The sequence below is a fragment of the Rhinolophus hipposideros genome, assembly GCF_964194185.1.
Source record: "Rhinolophus hipposideros genome assembly, chromosome: 1".
NCBI lineage: Eukaryota > Metazoa > Chordata > Mammalia > Chiroptera > Rhinolophidae > Rhinolophus > Rhinolophus hipposideros.
The window spans coordinates 108,396,806-108,421,009 of record NC_138047.1 but is presented as its reverse complement, the minus strand read 5'-3'; the positions used below and the strand labels follow the sequence as shown (position 1 = coordinate 108,421,009).

The 24,204-nt window shown below is 57.5% G+C and overlaps 1 protein-coding gene across 25 annotated transcripts in view; it reads left to right on the top strand.

Moving 5' to 3' along the window:
- The first annotated feature begins 218 nt into the window (after nucleotides 1-218).
- The window catches only part of ABLIM2 (actin binding LIM protein family member 2), a 123,857-nt gene continuing 99,871 nt past the window's right edge, over nucleotides 219-24,204 (top strand). For 23 of the 25 annotated variants that reach the window (XR_013993908.1, XR_013993909.1, XR_013993910.1 and 20 more), the window contains exon 1: nucleotides 225-390. Coding sequence is in view for 13 of the 25 variants with exons in the window: in XM_081058127.1 (XP_080914253.1) it covers nucleotides 381-390 (10 nt within the window). In the remaining 12 variants the exon portion in view is untranslated. Of the gene's footprint in view, nucleotides 391-24,204 lie in introns of all 25 variants that reach the window. The other 2 variants (XR_013993907.1, XM_081058128.1) reach the window with 2 other exon arrangements.

Sequence of the window (24,204 nt, the reverse complement as noted above, 5' to 3'; positions counted from 1 at the left end):
CAGACCCACGAGGGGCTGGCGAGGCCGCAGCGGCGGCGTCCGTTCGCGCACGCGCGGGACTGCGGCCTGCCGGGACTTGCAGTCCGTCGGAGCGGCGGCTGGGGCCTGAAGGCGGGCGCTGGGGGCGCAGCGCCTACACTTCCCAAGGTGCGCCCGGGGGGGGAGGGGCGGGGCCGCCCGGGGGCGGGGCGCGAGGGGCGGGGCGCGAGGGCGGGGCCGGCGCGCGGAGAGGCTGCGGCGACGCTGCGGGCGGGCGCGGCGGTGCGCGGAGCCGCCGAGCGCTGGAGGCACCGACGGTCGCGCCGCGGAGCGCGGCACCTGCGGCCAGGAGCGGCGGCTGCAGCGGCGCCCGGACGGCCCGACTAAAAGCTGCGGCGGAGATGAGTGCGGGTGAGTGCCGGGACCAGGGACCGGCCGGTCCCCGAGCTGCGTCGCGGCGCAGCAGTGACTGGGGAGCTGCACCTGCGGCGCAGGGGGGACTCGCCCCGCGGCTCCACCAACTTGCTCCGGGGTCTTGCAGTCGGAGGGTCCTGCGCCCCGCGCGCGGAGCTGTGCGGCGCAGACTGGGGCTCCCGCCCACCGCGCGGGCTCGGTGGCCGCGGGGCTGTCCGCACGGCGCCTGTCCTCTGCTTGTCACCGGTCCCGGGGCTCCGCAGGCTGCGGTCGGCGGCGGGGTCCCGGCGAGCCGCACCGCGCCGCCTCGCGCCGAGACTCGGGGAGCTGTGATCCTGGCGTGGGGGCCTTGCGGCAGGGGGCGCCGCCCTTGCGGGGCTCCCGCAGAGCCGCGGTCCCGGGTGGGGGGCGTCCGGCCTCGCCCGCGGCAGATTTGGGGGCGCGGAGCCCACAGGTGTGTGCGACTCGCCCGCCTCCCGCGCTGGCTGTCTGGCCCCCCCCACCCCGCGCACCCCGCTGGTGCCGCCCGCCGCACCCACCAGGTCTGACCGCCCCTGTGCGGCCTCCGTGCGGCCTTGGAAAATCCCGCGTCGTCACAAGCCAGCCGCGCCTAACGCGCTCGGGGAAACTGAGACCCGGAGCTCGGGGGCCTGGGCGGGTGAGTCTGGACTCGGCCTGAGCGCCCTGCGGTGGAGAGCCTGCTGGGGCCCGGCCCCGGGCCGAGGGCTGGTCCGTGCGTTCCCCGGCAGGGTGGGGCCCGGCACCCCATTTCTCAGGGTGCGACGGAGGCTCACAGGCTTATCACTTGCTCAGTTCCCACAGCGGGGCGGAGATTCGAACCGGGTGCTCCCGATGCTCTTTCATCTGATCCCGTCTCTGCACAGACTGCAGCTTGGCTCTTGGAGGAGGTGCAAAAACCAGTGGGGACGCTTCCCTGGGGAGGGGAATCGGACTGGGGAGGGAGTGTGCATTTAGTGAGCGCTTACTGTGTGCTCTCAGCCTGGGAGTGCTGTTTCCAGGGACTTCCCCAGGGGAAGGAGTCCCCTTCCCCTCCCAACCAAGGAAAGAGGGACACTGGCAGTGGGCGTTTGCAGAGCTGAGAGCAAATGGCAGGCTGTAGGAGACAGAATTCTCTAGAAGAGGGTTTCTGAAATGGCCAACCTGTTATCCGAAGGTTGCTTGGGAGCAAGGCACCCCCAGACTCTGCAGGGCCTCCAGACACACTTATTTAATGGGAGACCAGCATAATGGCAGGGTGCACACAGGGTAATTTTGGGCTTTCCGTGGCCATAATTGATACCTATGGTCCTCCTATAAACCAGGAGAACCCTGGAAGGAGACTTCATCCCTCCCCATTGGTGGTTGTCCTGGGAGAAGGAGTATGTGGGCACTGGGGGCCGTGGGGGTCATGGCTGGAAAGATCAAGGGGACTGGGATTGAACCATGGTGACCATGTGGTGGTCTTGGGCACCTTCCTGAGCTTGGCTTGCTGACATGTAGAAGCAGTCGTGCTGGTTATCTGGAGAGGATAAGGTACGAGAAACCCCGCGCACAGTAGGTCCTTAATAGCTTAGATGGGCGTTGCCAGTTCGTCTTCCTGAGTGAATCAGCTCTTTGGAACTAGCAGTGAGCATACTCTCCCATCCACCTGTCGCTCAGGCCCCAGCCCTGTCACCAGCCCATTATTTGCATAGAAGTAATTTTAACTACACCTGAGGTGGGGGAGAGCTGTATGGTCCCTTGTCCCTGGCACTTGGCTCTGATATCCGGCCACTGTGCACATCTGGCAAGTCTGGGGCTTCCGTCATCCAGGGCAGGTCCCCTGATGGCCCTCCCCATGGAAGGCTGGCATCCTTCTGGAGCTCGGCACCAGCAGGTGTGGCTGGGAGTCATGTGGCCCCGTCTCCAGCTGCTGAGATGGGCTGGATAGTCCAAGCTCGTACAGAGACAACTTGTACAACCTCCCCTTTAGGAGGGTCCCCTTTCCTTTATGCCATCAGGCAGCAGGAGTGTCTTCCCTCAGCCTGATAACGAGGACACCTTTGAGATGACTCACGTGACACCAAGGCCCCATGCAGTCACCCACTTGTTTTGTTGCTTGTTCATTTCGAGTGGCCAGGGAAATTAGGAGATGGTGTTCTGCGCCGACAGGCCTGGATCCAAATCCCGCGCACTCGCTGTGGCCTCCCTGCGCCAGTTTCCCCACGGTGTGGAGGGAATGTCCTTAGCTCCGCCCGAAGTGCCTGCCCACATATGGTGGGGCCCAGTAGATGACGCTGAGTGTGGTGGTGGCTTCATAATATCGTAGCCCACGTGGTCACAACGGGACAAGGTGGGGCAGAGAAACAAACCTGAATTGGGAGGGGCTCCTGTGCCAGCTCTGCCACCCATGGGCGCCAGGTCCTTGAGCGAGACCCATGCTTTCTCTGATCCTCCCCGGGCGGCTGCAGGTCTGCCAGGCGGATCCCCAGGTGGTCAGAAGTTCTGGAGGGATGACTGCTCTTCCAGGACTGCCCTCACAAAGTACCAGAGGAAGACCGGGAGCTTAAATGGTGGGAATGTATCTTCTCACACTTCTGGAGGCCGGAAGTCCAAGATCAAGGAGTGGGCAGGCTTAGATTCTTCTAAGGCCTCTCTCCTAGGCTTGTAGATGGCCGCCTTCTCCCTGTGTCCTCACATGGCTGTCCCTCTGTGTGTGTCTGCGTCCTAATCTCTTCTTATAAGGACACCAGGCATACTGGATTCAGGCCCATCCCAATGACCTCATTTTACCTTAATTACCTCTGTAAAGGTCTATCTCTAAATACAGTCACAGTCTGAGGTCCTGTGGAGTTAGGACTTCCATATATGGATTTTTGGGGGACACAATTCAACTTATAACAGGGGTGCAGGGCCAGGTGGAGAGCCTGGATGTCTGGCTCAGTCAGCTTCTGTTGCCATGGCGACTGTGTTAGCATCCTGGCGCTAAAAGGCACCTGAAGCCCGCGCCCGTCCCACCCACCGTCCCAGAGGGAAACCCACCCACCGTCCCAGAGGGAAATCCGAGGCCTGTCCAGGGTCAAGGAGAGTAAGTGGCGGAGCGAGAACCTGAGCCCTAGTCCCTACTCTGTTGGCGCAGGTCCCAGTATTTGGGACAGAGACACAGTCCTTCACCCAACCCGAGTGTAGGCAGTGATGTAGCCACAGAGATGGTCCCCTCAGCGATACTAGTAACAGCACAAAGGCTGAAACTGCCTGAATGTGGAGGGGGTGATGACGTATTAGCCATGCAATCATTCATTCAGCCCACAAATGTTTACACTAAATGCCTCCTGTGTGCCAAGCACTGTTGCAGGCCCCGGCAGTCAGCAAAATGACGAGAACAAACAAAAACCCATATCCTCCTGACATGCGTTCTGGGGGTGGAGGGGTGGGGAGCAGTCTAGAAGTGCATGTGAGAAGTTTTTAATGTTAGAGGAACATGCTTATGAAAAGTTTAATTTAGAAACCAGCAATGTTTTTTAGACAAAAATTGCATGTCATGTGTGATGTCAACTCTACAAAAACAACGCAGGAGAAAAGACTAGAAGGAACTGCATCACGGTGTCAGCAGTGGCCCTCCGCTGTGGGAGGCGGGAGAAAGCCAGGTCTTCCCCACCTGCGTCTTTATACTGCCCGTGACTTTTCCGAGATTTCTTCATTGTGTGTGCTTTGCTCTTACAATGAGGAACCAAGAAAAGCATCACGCCCCGCTCTACGGCATGCACGCTCTGGTGTAGAAGTTCGTGACTTGGTTAGCGGTCCAGATGACGCCATTCCACTAGGGCCACTGTCCCTGGCGGGGAATGACAGCATCACGGAGCGTCACCCAGGTAGTGGCTCTGGTGCCAGATTCTCTGTGTGACTCCATCTGAATTCAGTGCAGCAGAAGGCAAATCCCCATGACCCAGAAAGTCAGCAGAACTTGCATCTGAAAAGGATGGGCGTTGCCCAGGAACCAGCTCAGCCTGGGCATCACCGAGCTCTGAACTGGTTTGCCCTGATGTTCAGGGTCCCTTCCTCCCTGGCCACCTAAGACCTTTTGAGTCTTTATGGTTTCTGTCGATGACGTAGTCTGGGGAGAGTTGACGTCTTTTCTAGTCTCAAGTCCTGAATTTGAAGAACTCATGCAAAGTCCAGTCTTACTGTCCCAGAAAAGGTAGTGTGACGCTCGCTTACGGAGAAGTTGCCTGTCCCACACCCTGACCCTCCAGAGTATGCTCTGGGTCATGGGAGAGCTGTGAGCTGGTGAGAGGAAATCGGCAAGTCCAGGTGGTGAGAGGAGAGGGCGGGAAGGGGACCAGCCTGTGGAGAGGTCTGCCCTGCCACTGGTCCCCAGGGCCAGGCCAGCCGCAGTTGCTGACAGTATCAGCCGCCGGGGCTCTGGGCTGCTGGCCGGAAGCCTGACCCCGACCCCTCCTCTGTACAGACATGGGGCTTCCTTGCGCCCTTGTTTGCCTCGGCAGCACAAGGTAAAGCTTCCCCTGAACTTGGGTCTCCGAGGTTCCAATTCCAGCTCTGCCACCTGCCAGCATTATTGATTGTTGCACCTCTCTGTGCTTTCCCCCGGGTCTTCATTGGGAACAAGGGTGCCAAGTGCTTGGCACGTGAGAAACGCTCAAAAAGGCAGTTAAAATATAGGAAAACGTGGGTGGTGTTTAGAAGGCAGCTCATGCTTTTGGATGATGACCATGTGGTCTTGTGAGATGCTGAGGGGGCCAGCCAGATGTGTGCCAGCTGCCACGGGCTGCCCTGAAGCAGCGGGCCTCGAGGCTGCTGGTACGCAGCGCAGAGCAACCCGAGTGCAGCGTGTCTGTTTACTCGGGGATGTTTCCACTACCACCGTCTCTAGGGTGTCGGCAGCGCCCTGCTTTGGATGTCATGGCAGCTGTGCCTCACAGGGTGGTCCCTGGGGCCCTGCGCCTGGCCAGACACTCCTGCAATCCCGGCCGGGGGGTGGGGGGGGTCACAGTGCTTGTTGGGGCTCCTGGGTATCCCCACTGCAAATGGAGACACACATGTCCAGGACCTGGCATCGTGTCACCCCATTTGTAAACGACAGCTGGATTTGAACCCCCGTCTGCCCAGATGCACGCATCTCCCCGACTGGGTGGCACTGTCTGTCTCCCCCCACGCCCCCACTACATGCATTAGCTGGCTGCCATGGTGACTTACTGGCCCCTCGTAAAGTGTGGCTGAGGTTTGGGATGGGTAAGACTTGATTTATTTGGGGCATCACGATAATGCTGCTTAGGAAGGGGAGTGTCACACAGCCCGTCTTCTCACCCGGGCCATGAAGCATTGTCCCATCCCCCAGGTATTTTACCTGCCTGCACAGAGCCCGGAGGGCAGAGCCAGCCCAGCTGCAGGTCCTTGTGCCTTGGCAGTGCACGCTGTCTCCTCTGCCGCCCGTGGGGGCTCCTGCCTGGCTCATGGCACAGCCCCCAGGATCCACTCGAAGACAGCTTGGACCATGAGAGTTTCGCCATATCAAGCCCACGTGCCTCCCTGCGGCCTTGACCCTCTGGCCCAGACTTCTGTGTGGCCTTGGGTAGCTGTCTTCCCTCTGTCCCTCCGTGTAGCCATCTGTAGAAATGGGGCCCACTGCCACCCTCGTATGTGTGACAGTGCTGTCCCTTCCACTGTCCTCAGCAAGACCGTCTGGGTTGGAGGCTATGCCATGGGCTATGCCAAGGAAGATGCCGTGTTAGCCATGAGGTCTCCCGTCTCCCTCCTCCACCAGGGAAACCTTATGGGACATTTTCACTTTGCCTTTACGCCAAGGATCTTGGTGTGAAGGGAGTCCTGGACAGCCTGCAGGGAAGTGACATCCACAGGCCTGGTACTGAGCTGGCAGAGTGGCTTTGGGGTCAGACACACCTGGGCTGCAGTCTCAGGTGTCACCTGCTAGTCGTGTTCCCGCAACCAGCTTGCTTAACTCCTCTCTGCCTCAGTTTCCCCACCTACAAAGTGGAGCTAATAGCCCCTGCATTTCCAGATTGCTCACGTGTTTGGGGTGTCAATGGCTGGGGCACAGTGGCACAGGAATCGGGTACAGTGGGCTTCACGGCAGCCGTACACGCCCTCCACGGCTTGGGCCAAACCTGAAACTGCTCCCTGCGTGGCCCACTGTGCTGTCAGCTGACACAGTCAGCCAGGCTGCAGCTTGTCTCCCCGTGTCACTGGTTCTGCTCCCTCCCCTGCCTCCCAGCCTGCCACAGTCCTGTTTGCAGCTCCTGTCCATCCCTGTCCCCGGGGAGACCCCAGCTCCCGTCCTCCCGCATGTGGGTCGTCAGTGCCGCTCAGGGCTTCACTGCGGCCCGGCTGCTGGCCGCCCTCACTGCCCTGCCAGCGCCGCTCCTCCACCCTGTGTGCAGCACACGCCGTGCTCTCCCGGGCTTCGGTTTCCTCATGCACAGAACGAGGCTTTGGAGACATGATCTGGCAACACGATTCCAGCCAGCAGAACAAGAAACCGACGCCCAGTGTCACCGCAGTGCATAGCGTGCTGGCTCCTGTCCCCGCTGGGTGTCTGTCCCCAGCACAGGGCGGGGCCTCTGACTTGCTCCTGTCCGATGGTCCACACACGGGCTGCCATGGGAAGGGGTTCTATGCAAGCCCGTCCAGTGAAGGACGGACAATGGCTGGAGCTCAGGGCCCCGCCTCGTGCTCAGCCTCCTCACTGTTGGCTGTCATTCCGGTCAGACCTCTCTGCCCCTCTGCCCCACCTTGGACGTCCCGCAGGCTCTTCCTGGGAAATGCCGTCTCCAAGGCCCCAGCTGGTGCTGCAGCTGGGCCTGGCGTTCCAAGAAGGAAGAATTGCAAGGACCAATCCCAGGGCCCCCGCTTCAGCTTGGAGCTGAGTTTCAAATGCTTGAAGACCCCTTCGTCCTGCAGCTGTTTCATTTTAGGTTCCTGAGCGACAAGTGACTGGGGGCTTGAGTGCAGGTGGCGTACCTAGGAGGTCGTCCCAGGGAGCAAGGGAGAGTGAGGAGGGTGAGATGGGGAGGACGAGCCAGGGCGTGTTGGATGGGTGGGTGGCCACTACCCCCGTCACACTCCATGACGCTCTCACTCCCCACCAAAGGACAGTGGCCCCTGTGGAATGGCATTGTCCAGACCGCACGCTGAGTCATGGACTCCTAAACCAGAGGGTGCCCCCCTTAGACCTGGAAACACCCCACCCCAGACGTCTGTGAGTTGTGAATTGCCCACGTGTGCAGGCACTCCCTAGCTCTGGGGGCGCAGTCTCACCCCCCAGGGTGTGGGGAGCCTGGGTCCGGCAGTCTGGCTTCCCCGGTACCAAGTGGGTCCACTGCTCCTCTGTTTAAGCCAGATTGGCTCGTGGGCCTTCACGACCCTCTGACAGGACTCTCGTTTGCAGTTCTGATCCAATGGTTCGTCTCTTGCTTGGAGAACGGGCCTCGTCTGCCAAGTGCTCAGGGAGTAGTTGTGGGGTGCAGAATTACAAGCATCGGTTCCCTCCACACATCCTGCTGTGCTCAGAAATCAGGAAATGTGATATGTGTGCAAGGAGCCCAGCATCCAGCCAGGTTCCTCCCTGCCTTTAATGGGTACAAGTGTGGGTGCAGTGTGGTGCTTGGGGTGTGCGGTACAAGGACTGGCTTGGGGTACAGTGAGGGTGAGCTGTGGCTCCCAGTGCTGGGGGATAAAGGGCGGTCGTGCTCTCAGCGCTCTGCATGCTGCCTCTGCCATCCAAAGGGGCACCCCCCCCCAGAACTCAGTGTGCCTCGATTGCTCTTTCCTGCCATCCTTCTCATTCCACCCACTGATTCTGTTCCCTCTGGCCACGCAGGACCCCTCCGAAGCCCTGCTAGGCCTGGGGCTGCCACGTTAGATCTTTGTTCTGCCTCTTCCCTTTTTCCCTGGGCCCCCATCTCCCGCCGCCCCACATCCCTACTCTGCCTGTGTCTCTTTGACAGCAGTTTGCTAGGGGCACAGTGGGAGGAGCCAGCCAGCAGCCTTTGAAGGAACATACCAGGCAACATATATACACACTCTGGCCCCTAAGTGGGGTGGGGGGCAGGAGGCGCTTTGGGGAGGCACATTGCAGCCCAAGGCGAGAAGGTTTTCTGACAGGTGATGCTGTGGGAGAGAGACGGGGGTTGGAAAAGCGGGGCGTTGGCCCCCATCCCTGGAGGTGCTGTACACCCCAGGAGAGGTGGTTGAGGGCCAGGTATCGGTAGCACTGTGCCCCTCAGAGGCCTGGGGAGGATCTGCTCCCCGCCCCCCCACTCTGGTGGCTGCCAGCACTCCTTGGCTGGTGGCTGAATCACTATAACCTTGATCTTGAAGGCTGGCATCTTCCAATCCGTCTGCTCCATCTGCACACCGCCCGCCCCCTGTGTGTGGGTCAGATCTCTGCCTCCCTCCCGTAAGGAAGCTCATGACCGCATTTAGGCCACCCGGACGATCCAGGGTAACCCCACACCGTAAGATCCTTAATTTAATCCCATCTACAAAGACCGCCCCCCCCCTTTTTAACCACACGTGGTCATTCACAGGTCCTAAGGATATGGATGTCTTTGGGGAACGTTACCCAGCAGTTATTACAGCAGTTTTCCGGAGCATTCTGTTTCTGGAACCGACTTTGACACAGTGACTTCTCACGGGATGAAAACGTTCCTCTCGGCTAAGTTTAGACCCCAACCCCCGAACCTGTGAGCCGACGCTGACACAGACTGCCGACTGGAGCACCGTCATGCACAGGGCCCTGAGCCCTGACCACGCCCGTGCCCTGTGACAGAGGAACGCCGCTGCCCGAAACGGCTCTGAGAAAGGCTCTGAAGCACAGCCATGGGCTGACGCCTGAAAGGTCGTTGGGGGCAGGGGTTGCGTACTCCACATTGAACATCCAGCCACCGAATGCTGGCTGAGCAAATCGCGATCCGCCCATAGCAGCAGTTCTCAAACTTTTAGGCTCAGAACCCCTTCATCTCAAACGTAATTGAGGATGCCAGAGAGCTTTTGTTTAAGTGGACTGTCATTACCGATATTTGTGGTATTAAACATCAAAATGGAGAACATTCTGAAGTATTTGTGAATCCGTTGAATCAGAATATTAGCCCTTTGTATGTTACCCTGTGAGTGTTTTTAGTGAATAGTCTGGCATTGCTTCACAGTTCTGCAAATCTCATTAATATCTGGCTTAATAGACGGCAGCTGGATTCTCCTATCCTGTCTGTGTTCAGTCAGTTGTGATGTCACCCACCAGGCAGCCTCTGGACAGCTCCATTTGACACTTGGGAGAGAAAGAAAGTGAACAGGGAAAAGAACACCTTAATCTTATTCTGGGAAAGATTGTGACCAGCTGACCCCTGATTGGGTCAGGGGGATCCCCAGGGGCCCTTGACCACACTTGGAGAACTGCTGTTAGAGGATGGACTGTTTTGCAGTCATTAATGTGATTGTGAAGGATTAGTAAAATGCCTGTGTCAGTGCTGGGGAAAAATGAAGAATACAAGACCCAGAATCATATACACAGCGTCATCTCTGCAAAATGTGCAAGAAAAACGCACCGGAAGAAATACATCAAAATGTGATAGGGTTAGGGGTAACCGTCCCTTTTTCCCCTAATGCTTTGCTGTTTTATTTTTTCCTGCTGATTCATCTTAAGATATGCAAGGGACAGGATTTCTTCAGGGAGGCTCGACTAGAGAGCAGCTGTCTGGCAGCGGCCGACTCGTGCTCAGGAACAGCGTCCTCTATTTTGGGAGATGAACTCTCACCGCGGATCAAGGGCTGTGATTGGCATCCACATGTGACCAGCACAGGAACTGAACGTGTGTGTGTGTGTGTGTGTGTGTGTGTGTGTGTGTGATGATTTAGTCTACAGCTCTAAACGAGAGAGAGAGTTCTGCTCTGGAGCAAATTCCACAGTCGCCAATGAGGAATTAGGAGCTGGTCTGAGATGCGAGTCCCTGGCTGGAATGTCTGCACCCGGCCGGCTCCGGCAGAGCTAAATATACCCTGGGTGTGTGCTGGTAGCCTCGGGAACGCCAGCCCCCACCCCAGCCGGCTGCTGATCAGAGCTCAAGGGAGTGGTTGGTTTGCCCAATAAAAATCAACGTCTGCCATTTGGGGTGCGACTCGTTGTGCCAGTCATGGTAGAGAGGTTATGCAGGCTCTGTCTCCAGGGCCCCAAATCCCTGTGCGGTAGGGACTGTTGCTGCCAATGTGCTGATGGGGGCATTTGGACTAACACGGGGAGGCTTGACTTACCCACAGTCACACAGCTGGTAAACGGGGGCGGTGGGTTTCGCACCCCAGTGCCTCCTCCCCTGAGAGCACGGGTCTCCCACTCTCTTATGAATCTAGGAGTTGTTCTATTTCTCCAAGAGCTCAGGCTTCTTGACGAAAGATGCCTTGCAGGTGGTAGAGACAGACAGTTTCAATAGTGGGGACCGCACTGGACAGTATCATTCATATTGTCCCGTGAGCACGGCAGGGGTGGCTACCTGACTGCCCGTGTTACAGGTGGGGAGACAGAGGCCAGGTGACACAGAGAAACCTGCCGCGAGTACCCAGCTGGTCGCGGGAAAGCTGCATTCGAGCTCAGGCGGCCTCCTTCCAGATTCTGGGCTTCTGCTGAACCGCGTCTCCCCTCCCTAACCTGCATCAAATGTGGGTCAGCTTCCAGCCGGGGCTGTCTGCCATCCTGCTCTCAGCTCCCTGCGAGCCGCGTTTTCTATGCCGCCTGTGTACTTGAGTCGTCTCCCACCTCACCTTGCAGAGAGCCGAGCTCCCCTGCCTGCTCTCTGCTCTCCAGCTGGCTCGCCTGGGGCAATGGCATCACCAGGGAGCCATGGTGGGGGCAGTTCCGAAAGGGACCTCTAGAGAAACCCTCCCTTTCCTTACTTGAAAGAGGACCCACAGCCTCCAAGGTGGGTACCTTGCAAAGGACACCTTGCTGGAAATTGGGGTCTTGAGGGTCATTTCTGCCCCCATTGATGGCCGGCTCTGAGCTTTGGCACCTTTGCTTCCTTCCCCCGACTCTGAGGGGTGTCCCTGTGGCCCAGCAGGAGGTCACAGCAGGGCTTGGGTCTGGATCTGGGGGGGCAGCGCTGGCTGCAGCCCACCTCCTGGCCGTGCATCAGCCTGCAGGAGGCGGGGGGTGTCGGGGGGTGTGGGGGGTGAGAGAGTGGGGGGTGGCGGGGGGATCTCACCCCGAACCTCGCTCTTCCAAGTTCCTATATCCTCTGTGAGGACATTCCTTTCCCTGCAGTGACTGACACCGGGAAGGACACCCCCTTCACAGAAGGACACGCCCTCCCCAAAGCTAGGGTCCCACCCTGGGTCTTGTGGATAGTCTCTAACATGCCACCAAGCAACGGTGGGGGCGGGGAGGGGGCAGATGTGTTGATTTCATTTGAGCGTCTATCCACTGGCCAGTTGCTGGAGGTGACCCTGACGCAGTCCCTCCCCCCAGGAGCTCCCAGCCTAATGAGAAAGGCAGACAGTGCGTGATGAAAACACGCCATGAGAAAGCACTTCTCAGGGAGGCTGTGGGGACAGAGAAGGCAGTTAATGAACCTGCCATGAGTGATAAGTCCTGGCAGGCTTCCTGGAGGAGGTGACACCAACCACGTAGGCTGTATTGGGGCAAAGCAGTGGGGCATGATATCCAGTAACAGGTGCCGAGCCCCAGAGGTGAGAGAGGAGGGGGCACTGGAGAAACGTCTGTGGTCTGTCCCCCGTCTGTGCTGGGCCCTGCGTGAGGTGCTGGGCATGGGCAGGAGCCCCCACAGCCCCACCTGTCTCTGTGCACTGGGGTCTTCCAGCAGGCAGTCGGTGCTCCGTGACAATGTGAGAGCAGATGACTCTCAGCATGAGAGGTGGGGAGGAGAGAGCGGCATGGAGACCATAGCTCTGCAAAACGCAGACTCCTGGGATTTCTGATAGAGCCGGCTGGGGCCTAGGAACATGCATTTTCAGGTCCACTGGGCCGACTTCCTCACAGAGGGCCCCAGGGCCCCTTGGTCAGGAGAGCGGCATCTTCCTCTAGCTGTCCAGGCGAGGGCCCCTGGTTTGTAAGCTGGGCCCCCTCCCTGCCACACAGCAGGGTGCCCACCCCCACTGTTTGGCAGCCCAGCCAGCCACAGCCCCTGTGTCATTTCAGTCAAGAGTAGCAGATGGCTTGGGGTGGAAGTAGCCTCTCTGACTTATACGCTGTTACATCTGGTGACTCCTCAGGTCCTAGGATGGTGAGGGCGACCTGTGAAGCTAGAGACGGGGATGTGTGGCTGCTGCATCTGAGGTAGAGAGCCGTGGAAGACAGCTGCGGGGTCTTCTGCGTCCAGCCCGGCTGGGCAATGTTGGGGCAACACGATGAGGCCCATGGGGTCCCTGTGCCCTGGGTGTGGCTGGGCTGGGGCGACTGGCCTGGGAGCAGACAGCCACACAGTGGGACTTCAGTGCCATATGTCCTAGCGAGACCCAGAGACTCAGGGAGAGGTCTTGGGCCAGGACCCAGACCCTGACAGCGGCCCAGCTCACTGTCCCAGTTCTGGGAAAGAGGGCTCTGCCAGGAATAGAACCTTTTATTTCCCATAGCACCGCCTGACTCCGGGGGCCGCAGCAGTTCGGAGCGGGTGGCGCTAGTGGCCGGGATCTGTGGCTTCAGACAGGGCTGTGCCGGGGTGTGTGGCCTCCTGCTCGGAGCCAGAAGCTCCTGCTCAGGCCCTTCATTCTGCATCCAAGACGATGGAGACACTCAGCGCTCAGGCTGCACGTCTACAAAGCTTGGCCCTGAGCATGTGGACAGAAGAAATCCTAGATGGAGCTCTGGACCCGGCTGGCAAGCCAGGGCACTTAGCACATTGTCGCAACTTGTCCTTTCACTTAGAACTCGAAGTCTCCCTCTCAGATAGGTCTCCCGGCAAAGCTGCGCAGAGGCCTGCTGTCAGTACCCTCCCCCACGGCGGCCAAGAGAAGTGGAACGAGGCAGACATCGATTACCTGACTCTGCTGGAGCAAACAGCCCCGAGTGGCCTTGGCCTTGGCAAGCGCTGTTTCCCTGGGTGAAGGGAAGTGAATTGCAGGACAGCTCTGAACGAGGCCCATGTGGCTGTGGGCTTCCCCGGGAGGAAGTGGGGCTGGTAACTGACTGGGGGCCTGGCTGGGCCCGGATGCGGGTCTTTCCAGCTCTTCCCATCCAGGAGACTACAGTTTACATTTGCTTGGGGCCCATTGCTCCTCTGAGCATGCGCGTGTTTGTGACCTCCTGAGAGTTTGCTCAGAACCCTCAGAAATCCTTCAGGCTCTAGGGGTTGGGGGAAGCGGGTGGCCCAGGTCATCGTCAGAATGAGGAGAAGCTGTGGTTTGAGCCCAGGGCTGCCTGTCCCTTCCCAGGCCCTTCCCGCCACCCTGCAATGTCTCAGGAGAAGGGGGATGTGTATAGATGGGCGAGGGAGTGGGCCAGGGAATGGAGATGTTCTGCTGACCTTGAGATCAGGTGTACTCACCTTGGAGAAGTGTCCACAGGGCAGCAGGCATTGATTTTAATGAGAGAAGAGGCTTAGAAAGGCAGTGCTCACACCCCCAGGCCTCGTCCGCACTGATGCAGAGTTTGCTCGCCCTCAGAGCTCCTCTCAGCTGCCCGCACTGTCCTGGCCCCCTGAGGTGACAGGTGGGAACACGTGTGTCTCTCTTCTCAGCTTTGTCATAGCCCTTTCCTCCCTCCCGCGCACATCCAGGCACCTTTCCCTGGCCACTAAGGCCCTTACGGAGGGGGACCCCACCTCTTCGAGGGGCCTCACTCTCACTGGATTTCTGGGAGTCAAGTTTATCATCATCCTTGTTGTCAGTGGCAGTGGGAAAACAGCAGGAGTCACAGTGTGACACACATGTCACACGTCACACGTTTTTGTGAGATTGATGAGCAGAGGGGAGGTGGTTCCTGACCCCAGCACACAGCCGACCGCAGGCCCCAGGCCGACCTCTCCTTCTGCGTGGACCTCAGCGCGCGTGTGTTTCCCTCCCGTGATGGCCCCCACAGCAGACGTATCAGGGCTGCGTGTGAGTCTGAGTGGGTGTCTGTGGTTGCTGTGACCACATTCGTTCCTTTTCTAGATTGGGAGTGTTGTTTATTTAGTTTTTTTATTTTTCGTATTTTTAAATTTTTTTATTGGGGTACGATACACATGACATAAAACTATTTTAACTATGTTAGTGCCCCGTTCAGTGGCACTAAGTGCATTCGCACTGTTGTGTGGCCCTCACCGCTGTCATCTCCAGATCTCGTCCATCTTTCTAAGTGAAACTCTGTCTCCATTACATAACAACTTACCCCCGCCCCCAGCCCCTGGCGCCTACCGTTAGACTCTGTCTCTATGGATGTGGCTCCTCTCGGGGCCTCATGTAAGCGCAGTGTTTGTCCTGGTGTGTTCTGGCTGATTTCAGTAGCGTGCTGTCCTCCAGGCTCGTCCGTGTGGTCGCAGGCGTCAGGAGGTCCTTCCTTCTGAAGGCTGAGTCATGGCTCTCTGTATGGATGTGCAGACGATGCTTTGCTTATCCATCGCTCCATCCACCTGTCCATCCATCCAGGGACACCTGGGCTGCTCCCACCTTTTGCTGTGAACAGGGGGGTTCAGATACCTGTCTGACTCCCCATTTTCATTTCTTTTGGGTGTCATCCCCAGAAGTGGTCGGCTGGATCAATGGTAATTCTGTTCCATTTTCGAGCAGCTGCCATGCTGTTCTCCATGGCAACTGTGCCACTTTACATTCGCTGAGGGGTGTTTTGAGGGCAGGACATGGTCAGCTTGGCCTCGGAAGCCACCTTGCACAGGGACAGTCTCCCTGGCGTGGCCGAGGGGCTGAGACTCGGGCCCTCCCCATCCTCAGTGGACGCTCACTGAGCTCTTGGAGGTGCCCCATGTGGGCCACGCTCCTCCCCACCCCATGCCTTTGCACAGGCTGTTCCCTCTTGGCTGCCTTCCTTCCCCTGTCCCTGCCCCCAGTGCACCAGCGTTTGCTCCATGGGTGCATGTCCTGTTGGCTGTCCCTGACCCCTCACCCCGCTGAGGCACATGGGTGTCCACCTGTCCATGTGCCTCCGTCCACCAGTCACTCCACTGTATGCCCGGCCCAGAATCCTCGGAACCAGTGAGCTCCTGCTGGGCCCTCAGGGTTCGTGACCCAGGGCCACAGCTCCCAGGACGCTGGAAGCGTCTCCATGAGAGCACGGCAGCCTGGAGCTCCCTGAAGCCTGAGCTGGACACACAGCCGTTTTTTGGAAAGACCCAAGGCCACCGTGCAGGGCGCTGTCCCAGGCAGTGAGGTATAAATTTAGCCACACTGATTGGAAAATGTCCTGTACCTTCCTTCCTCCGCTTCCCTTAGCCCTGTGAACGTGAGTCAGAGGGAGGCCATTGTTGTCAAGTCCCCCTCAGAGCACCCCATTGTCTGGTGACCCTGGGATTCCCTGACCCACAGAGCAGACCCAGTGGTGAGAGGGCACGAAGCCCCCTCCACTCCCGGCTCAGCCACAGCCCCTCCCCGTTTTGGTTGGGAGTTTTGCTGCCACACACAGAGAGCGCCTCTTGGCACAACTTTTTAATTGTGTTCAAATAAACACAACATAAAATTTGCCATCTGAGCCATTGCTAAGTGTCCAGTTCTGTGACACTCACACTGTTGTCAACTTTCCCCCATCATCTCCAGGACTTCCCATCTTCCCAAACTGACACTCTGCCCCATTTAACACCGACTCCCCACTCTCTCCTCCCCCAGCCCCTGGCACCGACTATTCTGCTTTCTGTCTCTATGAATCTGACTCCTCCAGGGACCTCATAGGAGTGGAATCACGCAGTGTTTGTCTTTTTGTGACTGGCTTATCTCACAGAGCATAATGTTCTCAAGGTTCCTCCATGTTGTCACATGTGTCACAATGTCCTTCCTTTTTAAGGCTGAATAATATTCCGTTATATGGTTGGACCACATTCTGTTTATCCATCCACCTGTTGACAACCAGTTGGGTTGCGCCCACCTGTGCCTGTTCAGAACAAGGCTGCTGTGAACACAGATGAGCAGATACAGGGTTTTGATTGTAATGTCCCAACAGCAGCTCTGTGCCAGGGGACCTCACACATCCCGTGGCTCTGCCGCGAGCAGGGGCCAGGCGCCAGGCCCAGCCGAGTACTTCACATGTGGTACTTCATTTACCCGTCAGTACAGCGCTGTGAACTGGGTGCTCCTTATGTCCCCCATGCGCAGATGGGGAAACTGAGGCCAGTGAGGTGAAATGATTTGCCTGCGATGCCAGTCTCTGGGCTGCAGCCCTGGGTGGAGGGTTTTCCACATTCAGAACGCATGGCATCACTTCTCGTAGAGCACCCAGTTGGCTGCATGCATACGTTCATCTTCTCGGTCATTCATTTGGCCACCAAACACTGAGCATGCCCGCTCTCCACCCTGCCCTGGGCAGTGCTGAACGAGACGCATCGGGTGCCACCTCTGGGATGGGGGACTGACTCACACAGAGGCAAAGAATAGGCAATCGACCGTCCATGTCTGCCACAGGTGCCAGAGGGGTGCACGTGTGTGTACGTGTGTGCATGCATTGTGGGTGGGCACGTGTGCGCATACATGATGTGCACATGCATTGTGTGTATGTCCTTCACAGAGGCTTGTTTGGTTTTCCTCCTCCAGGAGCCATGTGTGCACGTGTGTGTACGTGTGTGTGTGCAAACACATGAGCATGTTTGCCAATTCTGCTGCAGTTGGGGAAACGGGCCCAGGAGAGGAGAGTGTTTCCTCAGTCGCAAAGCCAGGGGTTCTGAGCCCAGGGTCTGTCTCTGGGATCTTTAAAGGTAACGTGGCAGGTTATGTTCTGTCCTGTTTCCAATGGCATTGTTTTCTTCATCAGTTTTCCCCCCAACGTTTTATTTTGAAAAATTTTAAGCATATAGAAAAGTTGGGGGGAAAAAAGAACAGTTCAATGAACACCTTGTAATACTTTCATCTGGGTGCCTCAAGGATTCACACTTTGTAGCACTTGGCTCTCCCCCCCCCCCTCTCTCTCTCTCATTCTCTCTCTCTCTCTCTCTCTCCATCTGAAAGGTGCGTCCTGACAGCCCCTGAGCAGTTGGCACATGTCTGTACCAGAATTTCACCTGCAGAAAGCACACGGGCCTGTACCCCCCACCCCGGTGTCCTTCACAGAGGCTTATTTGTTTTTCCTCCTTCAGGAGCCATCCTGCCCTGCAATCAGTTATCTTGTCTCTGTGTTTTTCACCTCTTTTATTCTAGAAAGCTCTTCTCACCTTTCCGCTTTTTTCTTTTGTGCCACTGACACTTGTAGAGCCCAGGCCTGTTGTGCTGTGGATTGTCCCACAATCTGCATTGGTCTCTTTGTGAGTGACGGATTCGGGATGAGCATTTTTGGCAAGAGGCTGCCTTGGGACGTGTGTGCCCCTCAGGAGGATTTTCACATGCCATGTGTGCCCCGAGCGGAGATGAGAATTCTTTTTCATTTTTTTCATTTTTTTATTTTTGGGTAATATTAGGGAACAGTGTGTTTTTCCAGGATGTCAGGTTGTTTTTTCAATCTAGTTGTTGGGGGGCTCAGCTCAGCTCCAAGTCAAGTCATTGTTTTCAGTCTAGTTGTGGAGGGCGCAGCTCACTGGCCCATGTGGGACTCAATCCATGACCTTGGTGGTATGAGCACTGTGCTCCAACCACTGAGCAAACCGGCCGCCCAAGTTGAGGATTCTTATCCGTATGTCTTTGCACCCAAGTGCGGAGACCTAGAAGAGCTATTCCTGGAAGTGGAACTGTTAAATGGGAATACTTTATCCAAACAGCTCTCCCCGGTGGCTGCCCCAATTATGCCTTTACCTAAGGGAGGAGCATGACAGTCCCTTGTCCCCGCCCCCTCCTAGCCCAACACAGGACAGTGTCAATCTTTTCAGACTTGCCAAACTGATGGGAAAAGGGCACCTCCCTGCTTTATCTGCCTTCCCGGGTACTAGAGTGCCCGAGAGCAGTTCTCTACATTTCCGGGCCATTGGTGCTGTGAATTTCCTGGTCTCTCCTTTGCTTATTTTTCTGTGGGGATGCTTGTCTGTCTTTATTGACTCAGGAGGCGGATGGGCGTGTAGACTGCATTTGTCAGGCAGGGCAATGAATCACTCTTGATCTGAGCGTGGGGTGGCGTTGCCCATGGGGCCTGGGCGGGGGTGGGAGGCAGTGGGAGGGCAGGGGCCCCGGGAGGTGGTGTGCAGGTGGTGGTTGGGCACAGAGGCAGGCAGTGGCAGGGAGGGGGTCTCTGAATGGGGGTGCAGATTCTCCATCACCTCCCTTATGTCTTTCTCACTGGTTGATTTGCCTTGTGCACCCTGCTTGGGGGGCCCCCATGACCCCACGAATGAAATCAGACAGAATGAGACCCCTTTACCTCTCCACAGCTTCTTCTTGCTCTTGCTCCTCTGGCCTGGGGTCCCCACACCTGCTGGCCCTCTGGAGGGCTGTCCTACCCCCTCCTTTGTTTGTTCTCAGTCTTTGAAGTGCAGCCTTGCTGCCCTGTGCTGCACCCACAGCAGCTGCTCCCCGCTTTCCTCCTCGTTATGCTGATCACAGTCAGCTTGAATGTTACTGTGTTTTCTCGGCTACGTTGTCCCCTGCCAACCTGCCCGTGCCATGTGGGATGAGGCCCAGAGCACCTTGCACCTTGCACGCTGCCCGGGCCAACCTGTCCTCGGCATGGGATGGATGCCCAGCACTGGGCGGCCCGCATTCCTCTGCTGTGTGTATGGGACTTCCGCTGATAAGCCCGACCCTTGCCTTCTGGGGGGTTCCCAGTGCAGCCAGCTCCTTGTGGATACCTTGGGGTCCCCTGCATGTCCTCAACCTTAGGGAGCCCTGGACTCGCTGCTGAAGCCCTAACCCCACTACCTCAGAATGTGGCCCTGTTTGGAAATAAGGTTATTGCAGACATAACTTGTTGAGATGAGGTCATATGGAGTAGGGTGGGCCCTCATCCAATATGACTGGTGTCCTTACGAGAAGAGGAGACAGAGAAGATGGCCATGTGATCCCAGACACAGAGACTGGAGTCACGCAGCTGCAAGGAAAGGAGCTTGGCTTGTGGCTGCCTCACCCCCACCTCTGATTGGGGGTGCACAGTAACAAAGGAGCCAACAGCTGGAAGAAGCAAGGAAGGATCCTCTCCTAGCGGTTTCAGGAGGAGCACGGTCCTGCTGGCACCGTAACTTAGGACTTCTGGCCCCCAGAACTGTGTGAGAATAGATTTCTGTTATTTAAGCCCCCCACTTTGTGCTTCTTCATTATGGAGACAATGGGAAACTAATACAGTCAGGAATTGGGAAAGAAAAATGCCAGTTACCAAGTGCCCACCATATGGCAGGCGAGAGGCCAGACACCTCCACATAGTTCCTCTTATTTAAGTCTCCCTGCAATCCCCATTCTACAGATGAGGAAACTGAGGCTCAGAGAGTTGCAATCTTTGGGCCAAGGTCACACAGCTGCTGAGCAATGGAGCTGGTGGCAAACCCAATTTTGCCTGAGCTGCAGAAGGGGAGCCAGCTGGGTAAGGGCATTGGTGTATGACATGTGGCTCTGATGGGAGATGGGGAGCGGTGAGTGAGAGAGGACGCATGGAGTGAGTATTCTTTTCCGACTGTGAGGTGCCTGGGGGGCTTCCAGGAGGAGGTGTCCAGCACGCAGCTGGTACTGGGGGTTGAAAGCTCAGGAGAGGCTAGGGCTGGGCCTTGGGAATCCTTGCCCAGGGACTGGATATTTCAGATCCTCCAGACCTAAATTTTTATGTCCCTGAAAGAGTGCTGGTGTGTTCCTTCCTTTAAAGTCACCTTGAGATCTCTCCATCTGTCGTAACATTTTCAAGCCCTCGCTCTCATTTGTTTCTCATCTTTGAAGCAGCGTTGGGAAATGAAGTGAGCAGGCATCACTACCAGTAGTATAGTGATTGGTGGGCAGTACAGGCCTGGCAGGGGGTGAAGAGTGAGTTAGAGGGGGCAGCAGGGGCTCTGCTGGGAAAGGTGAGTCAGGAGGGATCTGCGTGTGGGTGGAGCTCTAGGAAGCACTGGGGTGACAGGCCACTTGGGACCACATACCCCCTTTCCTCTCTGGTCAGTGCCCCTCCCCCAGCTCCCTGATAAGCCAGACTGCTCATGGGAGGCAGCCTGCTGTGGGGGCAGCAGGGGGAGGACTGTCCATGAGGCCCGGCGGGACCTCTCCTCCAGGTGGGGTCGTCCTTCCTGGCACCTGTCAGTCCCACCCCCTCACTGTACAGAAAGAGCGCATTTCTGCTTTACTTTAAATCATCATAGTTTTCACTCAGGTCCCCACCCTGGCAGGGGTGCTGGTGTAGGATTAGGACAGAGCTTTCTACACTGCAGGGGGCGACCCATTTGTGGGCACAGAATCAGATTAGTGGGTCACAGCAGTGTTTGTTATGTAAGAGGTGGAATCGAATAGAAAAATAGAGAGCACATCACAAGGAATAAGGGTAAGTACTGTTTGATGGAAAAACTTGTGTTATGTATTTACATATCATAGGAACTGTTGCTACGTGTGGTCGGCTGAAAAATGAGCCCTCCACGGTATATCAGGTCTTTATTTTGGACCCTGTGAGTGCTGTCTTATTTGGAAGAGTCTTTGCAGATGGGGTTAAGGATGTTGAGATGGGGGGATTACCCTGGATTACCCACCTGAGCCCTAAATACAGTCAGATTGTCCTTAGAAGAGGCAGAGGGAGAATACAGACAGACACCCAGGAAAGAAAGCCACTGACCGTGAAGGCAGAGGTGGGGGTGAGGCAGCCACAAGCCAAGGACGCTGTGGCCACCAGAAGCTGCAAGAGGCCAGCACAAATCCTCAGCCTCTGGAGGGAGGCAGGCCTGCTGACACCTTCAGTCCAGCCCCGTGAGACCCATTTTGTATGTCTGGCCTCCAGAACTGGGAGAGAATCCATTTCTGTTGTTTTCAGTGGTACGGTTTGTTACAGCAGCCACGGGAAGCTGATACGCCGTGAAACAAACATCCCCAACGCTGGAGGCATGAATCAGCAGTCAGCCATCCCCGCCTGGGGCCCTCAGACTGGCCGGGGCTCAGCTGACCAGGCTGCCTTGCCGGGGGGGGTCTCTGTGTGGTGGGGCGGCTCGGCTCCATCTCACACCTTCCTCCTGGACCCACAGGCTGGCCCGAGTGGTCTCATACAAAGGCAGAAACACAATAAGGCAGGCTGCAATGCATGAAGCCTAGGCTCGGAATTGGCACGTTGTCACCTCCACCTATGTGCCATTGGCCAAAACCAGCCAGGTGGGCAAACACACGGTTGGTAATGGCACAGGAAGCTACCCTGTCCCCCAGATGAGACGGGCGGGGGGGAGAAGCAGGGAGAGTTTAAAACCCCGTCCACCACAGGCAGGCACACTTGTGTGTGTGGGGCCACCATCCGATGTGATACCGCTGTCTGTGTACCGATGTCGGGACAGTGTGGAAGCCACTGCCTGGGGACAGCCTGGCTCCAAGTGTGTGTCCCCAGTGTCCTTGACTCCAAGGTTTATGGGTTTTCTGGGCCCCGGCTCTGCTTCTCTGTGACTCTTCCTGAGATCAGCAGGAAGGTTCTGGTGGGACAGGCATAGCGACAGCATTTCTGGCCTTACCTCCTCGCCCCACATCCTCAGAGGAAAAGAGGGGCTCACCCTGCAGCATGTGGGAGGGGAGTGGACAGCTTCCCTAAAGCCCAGCCACCCACAGCCCGAGGATGAGCTGTGTTAGTTTCAAGTTAGCGTAAGCCCACTGTGGTCCTGCCTGCTGCTTTCTGATCTCACTGGTGACCTTGGAAACCTCTGCAGCCCAGGCCATGGGGCAAAGGACCCCCTCAGGGCTGGGGGGCCTTTCCTCTCCACAGGTGCCACTGCCCCCTCCAGAACCATGGGGGAGGGCAGGGTGCAGGTACCCCCGCCAGCCCTCAGCCCTGGGAGCCACCTGTCTCTGCTCAGTTTCCTCCTTGAGAAAGTAAGGATGTGATTCCTGCTTGGGCATGAGGCAGTGTATGGGATTGCTGTGTGCTCGGCCGGGGCTGTTGTCATCGTCGCTGGCACCGTTTTCTGCCCCAAGCTGGGCACTGGGCCACAGGGCATAGATAGCAGGAGAAATGAAGGGGAAACTCTTCTCATTTATAAGCAAAGGGGATACTTGGATCACTGCGTCGGATGCCTAATTTGTACCCATTTGTTGGTCCGCTGGGCTGTGGGAGTGGTGCTCCAGGCCACTTCCTGTAGTGACCTGCGGTTACCATCCCCATCTACTGGGTGTGACTCATGAAAGTCAGACTGGGCAGTGGGGCTGCCAGCACCTGCTCCCGACTCCTGAGAGCTGCTGGGGGTGGTGTTTTCTGCTGAGTGCCATCACAGGGGCCACTCAGCCCTCCCAGAGCCGCTCCGAGGGCCGAGTGGTACTGCCCTGGGCTCTTAGCTGCGGCCCCTGGCCCTGGTTAGCTAATGACTGGATTGGCACACGTCATGTGCCCGTGGGTTGTCTGCGGCCATGTGCTGGGTCCAAGGCAGTGCTGCCTACATGATGGCAGGTCACATAACATTTCTATCTCCTGAGATCTTAAAGCCGAAACTAGCAGAAGGGCATCACAGAGAACGGGGACACCTCAGGGACCACGCGGTCAGCCACACTTGAGCAGGAACGCAACGCTGGCTTTCGTGCCCCGGGGCCTCCTCTCCGTCACCTGAGCTTCCCAGGCCTCAGTTTCCCCTCTGGCACATTGGGGCTGTGTAATGGGTTAAGTAGGTCCCCCCAAGTTCACGTCCACCCGGAACCTCTGTGTGTGACCTATTTGGAATAAGGGTCTTTGCAGATGTGGTGAAGATGGTCATGGAGACAAAGTCCTCCTGGGTTAGGGTGGGTCCCAAATCCAGTGCCTACTGACCTGACGAGAGACAGGAAAGGAGACACAGACACAGGGAGAAGCCATGTAGAGACGGAGGCAGAGACTGGCACGCTGCGGCCACAGCCCGGGAACGCCTGGGGCCACCAAGGGCTGGGAGGGGCAGGAAGGAGCCCCCCATGCAGCCTCCAGAGGGGCCCGGCCCTGCTGACACCTTCACTTTAGACTGTGGCCTTCGGGACTGTGAGACGGGAAATGTCTGTTGTTGAAGCCCCAGTGTGTGGGTTGTTGGGCAGCTGCAGGACCCTGGCACAGGCTGTAACCCCCCACACCGAGTTGTTGGGCGGGCGTGAGCTCACTCATGTGGCATCTGGCACGTGTAGGGTAGTGAATGGACCTGGCCCTCCCAGCCCCCTCTCCCCCGCCCCCGCGTGTCTTTTCAAAGCCCCTTTCCCGGATGCCTGGGAAACAGGTGCGCCTTTGGAGCGTGGTGGGAGTCTATTTCAGTGTGATGGGAGGGCGTGTCCATCGGAGCTGGGCGGGCCACAGAGGCTGCCCTACTCGTCCAGCTGCCGCCCGCAGCCTCCACGGCTGCCAGCCCTTGCGAGGAGGCCATGCTCCATGGGGGTGCCCGGAGGAGAGGCGGGTAAGGCCCCAAACTGCCCTTTGTACTAAGACCATCCGGCTGGGGCGGAGGGAGCGTTTTTCTCACTAGAAGTCTTGAGCCCCAGGAATAAGCTCTGGGGGGCTGACATGATAGGATGCCCTCTGTCTACCTGAGCTCTGCTGTTTATGAATATAGTGTCGGCCAGCACCTGTGAGTGCTGACGTGCGCCGGCCTTTGGGACTTTCTCTTATGGATGCTTGATGACAGCCCTGTGGAGTGA